The sequence below is a fragment of the Podarcis raffonei genome, chromosome 2 (genome assembly GCF_027172205.1).
Source record: "Podarcis raffonei isolate rPodRaf1 chromosome 2, rPodRaf1.pri, whole genome shotgun sequence".
In the NCBI taxonomy this organism is placed as follows: Eukaryota; Metazoa; Chordata; class Lepidosauria; order Squamata; family Lacertidae; genus Podarcis; species Podarcis raffonei.
In genome coordinates, this window is record NC_070603.1 from 3,624,525 (window position 1) to 3,637,620 (window position 13,096).

Here is a 13,096-nt window from a genome sequence, read left to right on the forward strand (position 1 = left end):
CTCCAGCCACCCAAGTTGAGCTGAGGACTTGATGCGCCACCCTTGCCTTCTGCCAGCTCTGTGCTGGGGTGATGGCATGCGTGCCCACCCACAGAGAGGGCTCTGAGTGCCCCCTCTGGCACGCGTGCCATAGGTTCACCACCTAGGTTCACCTAGGCTTACTGTGTAGTACAGTTTACTCCTGTCTATGAACTTTTTATTCAGGAGACATCCAGCCTATCTAACTAGTGTTCCTTGCAAGTCTGTACATATTAAACATGTGGATAGATATCTATCATTGGAGTAAATCGTCTGCTCAATAAAATAGGTGCACAAAAATTTACAACCCTTGTATAAAACATACAAAAATTAAAATACTATAACAAGTTTAAAATTACTTCAACTTTCTAAGCATCTGGGTAGGCCTGTCTAAACAGGCATGTTTTAGCAGTGTGCAAGAGAGGCAAACAAACCTCCCAAGAGCTTAAAGGGCTTCTGGTATCTGGTATTTTTGTTGCTTCCCTTTTGTGGTCACCTGTTTAGTTGCTCCTGTTCTCCTGTTTCTGCAGATACCGGAGCCCGGACGGGGGGGACGGGACAGTTTCTTCAGTTTAATGGACTCTTCATGCCTTATTATTGCTCTTCTGTAGTCACCAAGGTTCCTTTTAATTGTTCTTCCAGGTGCATGGGCATAACCTGTCTGGAAATGGAACCTGTGCAAATGGCCTTTCCCATAAAATGGGTCTTTCTCATAAAATTAGTATCCTCCTCCTGGGGTGCCAGTTTTGTGGCCCTGTCCTCATGCGATTGACCCTGTCCCTGGGGATAGGTTATTTGGAGAGCCCCTCCTGGCTGCATGGGCTTCTGCTCATGAATAAGCTGCTCTCTTGCTGCTGGGAGAACCTTCAAAGGGACCGTGGTATAGGGATTAAGGTGAGAGGAAGTAAGGAAGAAGAAGGCTTCCAGAACAACAACAAAAAAGATAAACAATGCTAGAGAAAAGCTAGCTTGAAATTGATGACCACAGGAACAAGCACTCAGAGAAAGAACTTGGCGTCGGAGGTTTCAAAAATATATGCAGATACCTCAAAAATCTCCAGAGCTAAAACTGTGATTGCAGTTGTATTTGGGGTGGGGAAATAGGAGTTGTGCTGGGATAGACAGGTCCCAGGAGCAACCTGATTAAAATACAGAATTAAAGAGTGAACTCCCTACATAAACACCATTCTTTCCATTTCCCTCCCACTGAAACATTTTCCGCTGGTCTCTCTTGGTTTTTCTTCCTTCCGTATGTCATAGGCGTTCTTACCTGTGAAACTGTGGCTCAGCTTCTCTTATTCCCTGTCCTTTTTGCAGTTGGCTCCAACAGCTGCCGGGTAAACAATGGAGGCTGCAGCAGCCTTTGCCTCGCCATCCCCAAAGACAGGCGGTGTGCCTGTGCAGAGGACCAGATTTTGGCACCAGATAACGTCACCTGCCAAGGTAACAATGTGCAGAACACAAGTGTGATAGACAAGAGATTTCTAGAGTTTAACATTCCCTAGTTCCTGTCTGCATCCTGGAAGGTAGCATATATAAAGCAGCTTACTTTGAGATTCCAGACAGTTGTGTGATTAACACCTTCCCAGAGACAGTCTAGCATACAATGGTCACTTGCAGCTGTTTTGAGTTCTCCGCTACTAAAGCGTCAGGTACCATCTCCAGATAAACACTGTCTTGTTGATAATACTATATGTTGATGATTGCACTGTGGAGCTGTAGTTTATTTAGTTATTTATTGAAACTTCATCAAGCAGACTCTAAATATAGTTTGGCAAAACACCATTTCCCCTTTTTTTCCTTTGGAAAATGCCTCTCATTTAAACTCTCCCACATCAAACTGTCCTCTTTTTCTTCCCTGTCTAGCCAACCCATCCTACATCCCACCTCCTCAGTGCCAGCACGGGGAGTTTGCGTGCAAGAACAGCCGCTGTATACAGGAGCGCTGGAAATGTGATGGTGACAATGACTGCCTGGACAACAGCGATGAGGCACCTGAGCTCTGCCGTGTGTATTTGCTTGGGAACACCAGGGGGCTCTCCTTGAGCAGTTCCACTTTCTCTTGGGTCAGGATAGTCATATGCCCTGGGCAGGTCTGCACTCAGCGTATACAGACCATGCATGCCCTGGCTCAACTCACATGATGTTGGTCAATCCAAAGTGTTTTTTCAGTTGATAGAGAAGTCTGAAAATGAAGGATTGGGATTTGAAATTGAGGTGTGGGAGACAATCCTGGATTCCATATTTAGCTTTGCGTCTACAGAAACAGACAAAACTGATGGGACCCGGGAGCCTGAAGTAATCCATGCCAGTATTCCATGCTCCTCTTCCTGCCCTGCCCCTGCCTGCCCTTTGGACACTGCCAGGGCCCTGGGTATTTAAAACAAGAGGTTGTGTTGCAGGGACATAATTGGTTATCTGATGTAAGATGTAGCATCATAAAACTATAGAGTTGGAAGGTCATCCAGTCCAGCCCCCTGCAATACAGGAATCTCAACTAAAGCATCCATGATAGGTGGCCATCCAACCTCTGCTTGAAAAGCTCCAAGGAAGGGGAGTCCACTGCCTCCTGAGGGAGCTTTCATTTAAAAGCAAGTTGCTTGCTCGTATGGTTCCGTAGGAAAGTCTGGAAATGTTTCCATGCCTTTCTCTGTCTTCCCTTTTGCCATCACTAAATCTACGGAACAGTGGACAGTGAAACAGTGGTTCAGGGACTATAGCTCAGTGGTAGAGTAGCTGCTTTGCATGCAGAAAGTCCCCCATTCAACCTCTGGCATCTCCAGTTATCAGAATCAGGTAGCAAGTGACAGGAAACACGTTTCTATAGCTGGAGAGAGAGGCAGGGATGAACAGCTTTCCAGGAAACAGAATAAATTGTGTGAGGATTAGTCAATTTATTCAGATCTCACAACAAATGTTTTGAGTTGCTGAATTTGATGAGTTTGTCAAAGAATTTCACATAGCTTTGTGTTTCTGATCTCAAGTATATTACTTTGGTAAGGGAGGAGGGATATTCTTACCCAGTTTCAGATTATTGCAATGTGTGTAGGGGAAAAGAATGGTCTTGAACTTTGAGGTCCTAAGCTAGAACCCACCCTTTGCCACCCTCCAGATCAGCACACCTGCCCCTCGGACCGTTTCAAGTGTGAGAACAACCGCTGCATCCCGAACCGCTGGCTGTGTGATGGGGACAATGACTGTGGGAATAATGAAGATGAGTCTAACTCGACATGCTCTGGTGAGAGCCCTTATCTTATCCATCAATCACATTTTTACAAAATCCTATCCTTCCTCCAAGGAGCTCAGGTTGCCTTCCTGTCTTATCTTTACAAACACTTACAGTGGTTGTTTGCTGAATGTAGAGTGGGCCCATAGAGTGTAGTGTTAGGTGGTTTAATGCTGTCACCTTTCTGGTCTGTGCTTATATTGTTAACAATCCTTGCTATTTGAATTTTGACTCTATAATTGCTAGGGGGCAGGCAGATCACTCAAATTCTGTATCAATCGACTTTTACATGTGTTCCTGTTGTGTCCCATTTTTGCATCAATTTGCATGGAATTCTTACCCAGAAAAATAGAAACAGGTAATCACTTTTACAAGGTCTGAGAGCTGCCTTTTAAAATTGATATTCTTTTGCCACCTACTTCCAAGTGGCTAAACTATTTCTATGTCTTGACTATTTTATTGCTTGTGTGTTTGCCTCCCTGGGCTCCTTTGGGAGGGAAGGCGGGCTATAAGTAAGTAAAATGAATAAATAAAAATGCATCATTGACTGCTGCACTTACTCAAAATAGAGCTGCAAGTGTCACTGAGTGGGTGTGGAAGGGATGTGCCATTACTACTGCTAAAGTTAGTATATTAGAACAGCTGTTTACAATCAATAGTAAACAAAGAAACAAAACAAAGAGTACAGCATCATGGCTTATTTGATACAGTACTTATTTGATACTTGCCTTAGTTGATGTCACTTTAGCTAGTGTTCTTACACATTTAACTGTTCACTTAAAACATAGGAAAAAGATCTTGATATTTTGAAAATGAATGGACAGTGACCCCTTCTCTATAAATGTATCATTTTGAGGATTATATTGAACTCCTAAGGCCAGTTTTGTATGTATGCAATGCTATATCATATATATATATATATAAAAGGGGGAGGGATGTGTGTCATTCTCCTGCTGGGAATTCTATTAATTTCACCCCCCCCCCCCGTTTATACTAAAACCTAAGCAGCTTACTAAAAATAAAAATAAAACCTTGAAATTGTGAATAAAAGATTGCTAAAATATGTATTAAAACACTTAAAAAATAATTAAAATCATTTTTTTCCCTTAGGTTACATTCATCAGATTAGATTACATGCTATTAAAAATCCAGGAACATTGTTATTCCTGGATTTATAAGTTTAAATCTTGGTTCCATTTCTTTCTTGAAGGTGATATTGGTTTGAACCACTGGCCTATTTTCAGACAGTAAAGCATATAATTAACCAGTCAGATTTAGTGCCTTGTGTTTTGTTAGTCATGTTTCAGTTGATGTCATGCAATGCAGTTTTCTTTTCTTAGCCAAGAGTTTATATAATATATGATGGGTTTGGAAGGTATTGAAAAAAGGGTGGGTGATAACCATCCATAAGTGTTGTTAACTTCTCAGAAGAAATTACCTGTATTGGCAGCCATAGTTGTCCCCCATACAATCTCACTGGGAGAAATCACACATCATCTTATCCTGTTGCTCCCAGGGCACTTGCTGCCCCATTTTTAACATGTGTGGTGATAGACCACAGTATTTTTTAGCTGCTGACACAGCTGTTACCTGGTTGGGGTAGCGAGAAAGATATTCTGAAAGGTAACCTCAGACTACCTCCTAGTAATGTAAGTGTTTCAAAAACATGGGAAATCTAAAGGCTAATTACATATCTTCACCTTAATCCAGGAGATGTGGCTCAGGTTGGTTTACATCAGAATGCAGGGCAATCAGATTCCTCAGCATCCCTGATAAGTGGCCCTTTAGATGCCCCATTGGACAGTGGTACTATGCCATCTCTACAAACATGTTTCTTTTGCATATTCGGATCTTCCCATTCGCCTTGTTCTAGCTCTCCTTGTGTATTCTGACATTTTCAGGTACCTCCAGTAACGTTGCTTCTCTTATTCATTACCTCTTGTCTCTCCACCCAGCTCGTACCTGCCCTACCAACCAGTTCTCCTGTGCCAGCGGCCGTTGTATACCAATCTCCTGGACCTGTGACTTGGATGATGACTGTGGGGATCGCTCTGATGAGTCAGCCTCATGTGGTGAGTGATGGAAGATGTTCCAGTGTATATGCAGGCCCCACTTTCCGAATGCTTGCTATGCGAAAATCCCCTTATCCGAACAGGAGGAATTAGTACTCAAACTTTGCTATACATACCACAGATTCAGATATCTGAACAGCCAGAGTTTGACCACTCCCTAATTTGTTTGTGCTTTGCTAGTCAGTGGCAGCTATTTTGGGGCATGCAGGGAGGGAGGGCTAAAGGGGTGCGGAGACACTCGCTTGAGTACATGCCAGGATGCCAACCCTTTAAAAGCATTCTGGACATTGAGATAGATGCTGCTAACACTGTTGTTGTTTTACCTTTGCAGCCTACCCAACTTGTTTCCCTCTGACCCAGTTCACTTGCCACAATGGCCGCTGCATCAACATCAACTGGAGATGTGACAATGGTAAGTGCCACGTACCTGACTGATAGCCTGCTGTGGTGATTGAAATAGTGAGATCAGAAACAAGGGGAGGCTAGCTGTGATGGGGGATAGGGGATTATTTAGGAAAGGGCGGGCTTGGGCTTCTTTTTTCCACATTTGCAGTCTCTGCATGGTACCATTCTGTTTGCTTTAATATGCTGCCTGCTCATGTGTGCATGAGGGGGGTGTGGGGGCTCACCTTCTATCTGATGGTACTAGGCTGTCTGTAGCCTCATGAGCTGCCCTTTTCTCCCCCAAGAAACCCTGTTCAGAAGAAGCCAGTGGATGGGCAATGCAAGCACAAAACTTCTTGGTCTTCCCATCCTGACCTTCCTAGCAAGGACAGGTTTCCTGGTGCCATTTACAGCTGAGTTAAATGCGTAATTCCATTCCACCAAGGCATTTAATGTGAACCAAGGAAGGTTTAGCATACATGGACTTGAATCAGGTTTACCTTAAGACAGGTGTAGGGAACCTTTGGCCCTCCAGATGCTGCTGAACTACAACTCCAATACTCCTGGAATTCCTCACTTGTAAGAAATCATTATTTTGGTGTGGCAGCATCTACACTTCAGAGCTCCCTACCTGTTGACATCAAACAGGCACCTTCATTGTGTTATTTTTGCACCTGCTTAAAACATTTTCATTTCAGCTAGCCTATTCAGACACATAGGTGTTGGCATGTTCTTCTTAGTTTACACCTGAGTCTAATTGTTTTTAAAATGTTTTTAATTGCACGTTTTAAACCTTTTAATTGATAATTTAATGTTTCTTGTAAACTGCAAGTGAGATTTTTTTTTTGAAATCAAGTGGTATACAAATTTTGTTAAATCAAAATAATAGATCCCTGGTCACTGACCATGTGTCAGGGCTGGTTCATATGCAGGTCAGCATGGAGACTCAGAGACTCAAAGAAAAGTTAGCTTTTTATTAGGAAAAATAGCATACAATCAGAGAGCACCACAGGGCATGGCTTGCTCCCAGTAGTGCAGTTGCCAAGACTGGCTGTCTTCCCCTCCTACTTCCCTCTGAAGTGCCTCCTTAGCCAGTTGTCTTCCGAGGAGCCTTAAAGCCCGTTAGGGAGCCCCCCCCGCTCTGTTTTTCTTTGTTTGGCTACATGTGAAGCTCTGTGTGTCCTTGGAGACAAGGGTGGAGGGGAGCTTAATACTGTGGGACTGGGCAGTGCCTGTGAAACTGCTGTAGCTCCTGCCCCTCCTCCTCCGCTGCACCTGAATTGCTTCCCTCTGCTTCCTGCCCTGCCCTTGAACGGCTTTCTACCTCTGGCTCTTCTCTCTCCCTCGAGCCTGTTGCTTCTTCAGCATCCCAGCCTCCTACCTCCTCTGACCAGTCTTTTGTGTCCCACCACCACTTCCCTGGTTCAGAGCTTTCCTCCTCTGCAGCTTCCCTTGGGGGTTCTTCAGCTGGAGCCTCTCATCACTCTTCTTCATCCAGCCAGTTCCTAAAACCTTGCTTGCTGGGGCTGATAAGAGTTGTAGTTCAGCAACATATGGGGGACCATAGGCTCCCCACACCTGCCCTAAGTCCTCATCTGCTCATTAATTACATTGCATGATTGGGCTGATCTGAAGATTTCAGTGCTTTGAACCCCCCCTTTAAACGGTCAAAGATGGAATGTTGGAGGTTGATGTGGGATAGGCTTGCACCCCAATATCATTTCATAAGTGGATAGATTTAGTTTCAAGCTCAGAATCTTAAGGGCCAGATTCACCAGATTCAAGTGGTTAAACTTTGTCTGGATTGTACCACTTCAAGTTGCAGGTATGGGTCTGCATTTTTGAATGCCCCCCCCAAAACAAAACAAAAAACAAACCCTGCATGTAGCACATTTGCCTATCAGCAAGAAAGGTCAGGCTCTGCCTTCCAGCTGAGATGCTTGTTTTCTGTCTGCTGGGATCTTTTGGGGGAGGGGTGGCAAGAATGCTCCTCTGCACCCTGAAATTGGAAAAAGTCCCAAGAGAAAGAGAAAGCTTTGCCACTTGATTCTGCTGACTGTGTAAAGTGTCTCTATGCAGGACTGTGAGTAGTAGGTAATGGGAGAGGAAATTATCCCCAGGTCAGTTGGCTATTAACCCTGATGCTATTTTTGTTGATTTTTTTTTCATTTCTTTTGGAGAGCATGTCTGGGGCTTACTTGTATGAGTCATCTGTGTTTTAAACATCTTGGTGAAGTGCAGCATGTTGTCACCTCTTTTTCTCTGTGACAATACGTTGTATTTAGGGAAAGTTTGGGACTAATGTGGGTGAGGTTAGGAAGAGAAGAGAGACAAAGCCTATTGCTGCCCCAACAGGGTGGACTTTGATGATCTTCTGGTCCTTCCCTGACCTCTGACTTTATGGCTCCCATCTAGTTCTGAGGATTGTTGTCCACTGGGATAGGAAAAGAGCTGCAGGGTCAACTTAGGAGAGAAACCATAACTACTAGAGCACATTTTTTGCATGTCAAAGGTCAGTTCCTGTTGGAAGAAGAAGAGTATCAGGTGGCATTTGATGGAACAGCCCCCTCTCTGGCTAAGACCCTGGAGAGCTGCTGTCAGTCAGAGTAGAGAATATTGGGCTAAATGAGCAAATACCCTTGCCTGGTTTAAAGCAACTTCTTAGGTTCCTGTGACTCTAGCAAAATTCCTAAACTTAGAATATTGTCTGCATGTTTTCCCTTGCACTTAAATAAGTAAAAACGCTGGGAGCTTGCTTGCCTAGTAGACTTAAGCACACACAAGTTCAGATGGATTTTTGGAAGGGACACTGAATTTCAGGGAATGGGCCTAGAATATCCATGAAAGGTGCCCCAGAGCTTCAGCCTTCCCCCAAGGCCTCAGGATCACTTTGCTCCAGTCCAGGGAAATAGGGTGTGAACTTTGCCCACTGCTTCTCATTCCCCCTTTACGACTCTCCTGTTCTGCGTTCCGCCCCTGTTCATACTCTGTCTTTTAACATATCTGTACATCACCATTTTCGTATTTGATTTCCTTTTTCATGTTGCGTGTCTGTGTGTGTGTGTGTGTGTGTGTGTGTGTGTGTTTTCACTTTGCCCACTCTTCTGTCTTCTCTGGTTGGTTTCTGTTTCAGAAAAGGATTGTGGGGATGGCTCTGACGAAAAGAATTGTCCAAAAGCTACCGGTTAGTGCATAGATCAACATGCACCACAACTCTTTCCCGCTTTCTGGTCTCTAAGATCCTTGTCACTTTTCCTCACAAGTCCAGTCACTGCAGGAAAACACAAAGCAAAACTCCCACTTCCTGTCCTTAGTTTTTCTGATGAAGATCATTTGATGTACCCATTCTGCAAATTCAAAGAGCCGTTCCTGGGGCCTGCTTTCAGCTATAGTTGTTCACATCTGTATGATGGAGCTGCTGTCACTACTTCATGTGTCCCTCTGATACTCGGCCACTGCTCCTGTTACTCAAGTGTCAGATACTTGTTTTGCTTAGCTGTTGTGATTCAGTCACGCAGCCCTGCCTTATTTGCCTTCGCTTGTAAGTAGGTTCCACTTTGGTGATGCTTCCAGCCTCCAAAGCAGGGGTAGCCAGTGTGGTCCCTTCCAGATGTTGCTGGACTCCAGCTCCCATCATCAGTACTAATCATTGGCCATGTTTGCTGGGGCTGGTGGGAGTTGGAGACCAGCAACATCTGGAGGGGCACCAAACTGGTTCCTCCTGCCCCAAAATGAGAGAGTGAGAGTGAAAAGCAGGTAGCAGAAAGAGAGAAAGAGATAAAAGGGGTGGTCCCACCTCCTGCCACCACATGGCTCCCACCAGGTTACCTCCAATGAAATGTGGCCCCACACCAACCTTGGATTAAGGCCCATTGAGTTCAGTGCTGAGTAGACCTGTGTAGGATTGTACCAGGAAGGTAAGCAGGTGAATGCAAACTGAACTTAAGAGCGCCACATTCTCACACCGTGACGCATATCAGTGTAAATGCTAGTGCATTAGATTAAGCCTGCTGGCAAGCAAAATGGGAGGGGAAGAAGGCCACTCATCCTCTTGTGTACCTCCTTTTGCTCTAGAATTTGGCAAGTAGACTGCAATGACGGGAGGTGGAGAAGCAGGAGCAATGATTTAGATCACCAGAGCCAAGAGAAACTCTAGCGATACAAATGGTTTTGTCGGTCACTGGTTTTGCTGCAGGGAGCGGAAAATCCAATAATGCAAAACAAATATGGGAACATTTTCAGGCTCAAGTATTTTAGAGAAAAGCCTGTCCCCATTTAGAAACTGAGGAGGCCCTTAAAAGCGGCTTCAGGATCTTGAATGAGGTCTGTTCCAAACTGCACATGCACAGACATTCACATGTAAACACACACATACACACCATTGTATACATATAATTTGGTTTCCAAGGAATGAATAGATGTTGCTGATGCCCCAAACCACAAGTAAGATTGACTCCTAACTTCATCCATTCCCACTGCCCCATGGTGCATGAGGTGATCTATGCAATTTCTGTGTTTTCATTTTTATCAATTTTTATTACTGTTATTATTATCATCACTATTACTACTGCTAACTTTTTAGTTGCTTTACTAGTGGCAAGAGCTCTTGGGACTGTGGGGAGCATGCTTGGCTGGAGTTTGCATGGGATGGGAATGTGCCGTTAGCTCAGACAGTGGGTGCATTGCTGAAATACCTTGAGACATTCCAGCTGCTTGTCAGCCAGAGGGGTCTTCTTCCAGAGGGTGTGTGGGAAGGGTAGCTCCTACGCCTGCAGACCTAGGCAGCCCCTGACCCTTCCTTCTTCCTTCCTCCTCCTTCCAGACAATGACTGCGGGGACAACAGCGATGAAGCTGGCTGCAGCCATTCCTGCTCCAGCAACCAGTTCAAATGCAACAGTGGGCGCTGCATCCCAGTGCACTGGACCTGTGATGGGGATAACGACTGTGGGGACTACAGCGATGAGACCCACGCCAACTGCACAAACCAGGGTGAGGAGGAGGAGTCAAGATGAGCCAGGCAGCACATGCCCAGCACCAATAACATCTTTGAAATTCTGCACAGGCAAAACTTAAATCCTGTGAGCATAGGACAGAGGAAGCTGCCTTATATGGAATCTGTTTTGTTTTGTTTTTTAAATGATATTTATTGGAAAAAAGGTTTTTTTAAAAAAATAAATTAAAAAAAATTACACACACAAAGAAAAAACAAGACAGAAAAATAAAAAAATAAAATAAAACCATCATTCTCAGATTCCCCACTCTCAATACCTTCTTTCTTTGACCTCCTCCTCCTCCCTTTTCTTGTATCCTGATTAATAATAATCACAGCAAATCCTTTCCTTAATTCATAATATTCTGTCATTACATTACCTTAATCTATTTTCATCTTATCATATAGAAACCTTAAAGTTTAAAGCTTAAATCTTATTTTTACCAACTTCTCCTAACCATAACATTCTTACCTAATTCTTTAGACATTTTTACAAGAGCCAAGTAATTTCATTTCAACATTTTTCTAACATTCAGTAATTTTATAGAACAATCTTAATTATATATATATATATATAAAAAGAGAAAAACAATCCAATCTTCATCCAGTGTCCCTTCCTCCTGGTCCCGGGCTTTGTCAGTCCTTTTTAACCTATTAATCTGACCATTGGTCCATCTAGCTCAGCATTGCCTGCTGACTGACAGTGGCTTTCCAGGATCTCAAAAAGGTTCTTTCCTGATCCTACGTGGAGATGCCAGGGAATGAAGCTGGGACCTTATGCAGGCAAAACAGATTTGTCTACCATTGAGCTGTGGCCTCCATCCCCGTACCATTGAGTTACAGCCCTTATTTGCTAACTTGGTTTAGCACCACTTACAGAGGTCTGCTGCTTTTTTGTGTTTTTTTGTGCAGCTTTCCCTCTTCCTTCCCTGTGGTGGTGGTATGGGCCCCCCTCCCACAACCCATTCAGAATTTGAAACTGAGAGGGAATCCCCTGTTCAAAACCTGCTTGGCAAGACACATATCATGCTAGCTTCCCTTACCACCTGGCTGGCTTCCAGTCCTAGTCACCAGCTGTGACCTGGTTTCACATTCTGTGCCCCTGTCATTCCATCCCCAGCCACACGTCCACCCGGAGGTTGCCACACCGATGAGTTCCAGTGCCGGCTAGATGCACTCTGCATTCCTATGCGCTGGCGTTGTGATGGCGACACCGACTGCATGGACTCCAGTGACGAGAAGAACTGTGAAGGTGTCACACACGTCTGCGATCCAAATGTCAAGTTTGGCTGCAAGGACTCTGGTAATTGTTTTGCATTACAGAGGTGGCGATGAAGGCACCCTCGTCCAGGCAGCTCTCATGCACAGTTCCAGCACCTTTGGCGAGCCAGTGTGGGGTAGCGGTTGGAGTGTTTGAGTGAGGAGACCTTGGTTTGAATCTCCACTCAGTCCCCGTCTCTCAGCCTTGACCAACTAGGTTTGCTGCAAGGATAAATGATGGGTCTGAGGGAAAATGGTGCCTGCTTTCTCCCAGGAGTTATCCTGTGCTCCTAGTTGTTTGCTCTTGCCCAAGGTAGGTAGTCTGAGGTCTGCAGTGCCACCATGTAGTTTACGCCCATATAGTCCCACTCCTGTTCCTTCAGATCTTTGCTAGAGACCATGTTTTGTGTTCTCTCATATTCAGAATTGCTCCAGTTCTGTCTACAAATAAGGATGATCATGCATACATACCTCTTGGTGATGTACAATTCATTGGAGGGGGTGAAATTAGCTGGTTCATGAAACTATTAATGCTCTTGGGCACAGACTTCCTGATTGTTTCAGGCATGCAGCTAGGATCCCATGACATGCAGATACTCCTTCAAAGAGCCCTTGCCTTCCTCAAATCCCTTGATTCCCTTGCCCTTTTCCTAAATAAACCTTCTCCGTCAGCTAAGCTGACAACTTTCCCTTTTCTTTCAGAAATTGGACTGGAACATTGTGACAGCTTTATTCCCTGAGTAGCTGGAATGTTCATGAACATTCTGTGGCATCACACCCAACTCAGCCAGTGACCCTCATAATCACTATACTGTAGAGATGCCTTTTTTTTAGTACCTCAATGTCTTCAGGGGTTGTGTGTTGAAACAGTTTTGCCAGTCCCCCTTCTGGTGTTTCATATATGTTTATTGTCTCCTCTCCTTGTAGCCCGCTGTATCAGCAAGGCTTGGGTATGTGATGGGGACAATGACTGTGAGGACAACTCTGATGAAGAGAACTGTGAGTCCCTGGTATGCAAGCCGCCTTCACATACTTGTGCCAACAACACATCAATCTGCCTCCCTCCGGAAAAGCTGTGTGATGGCAGAAATGACTGCAAGGATGGGTCTGATGAAGGAAAGCTGTGTGGTGAGTCTTCCTTTCTC

General features: G+C 44.6%; 1 protein-coding gene across 5 annotated transcripts in view; it reads left to right on the top strand.

Annotated features, from left to right (window-relative positions):
• LRP1 (LDL receptor related protein 1) overlaps window positions 1–13,096 on the top strand; it is a 316,344-nt gene that overhangs the window by 190,014 nt on the left and 113,234 nt on the right. For all 5 annotated transcript variants that reach the window (XM_053370298.1, XM_053370312.1, XM_053370304.1 and 2 more), the window contains 8 exons: window positions 1,336–1,461; window positions 1,885–2,025; window positions 3,131–3,256; window positions 5,200–5,316; window positions 5,648–5,728; window positions 10,523–10,690; window positions 11,812–11,994; window positions 12,879–13,079. In XM_053370298.1, coding sequence (XP_053226273.1) covers window positions 1,336–1,461; window positions 1,885–2,025; window positions 3,131–3,256; window positions 5,200–5,316; window positions 5,648–5,728; window positions 10,523–10,690; window positions 11,812–11,994; window positions 12,879–13,079 — 1,143 coding nt within the window. The remainder of the gene's footprint in view (window positions 1–1,335; window positions 1,462–1,884; window positions 2,026–3,130; window positions 3,257–5,199; window positions 5,317–5,647; window positions 5,729–10,522; window positions 10,691–11,811; window positions 11,995–12,878; window positions 13,080–13,096) is intronic.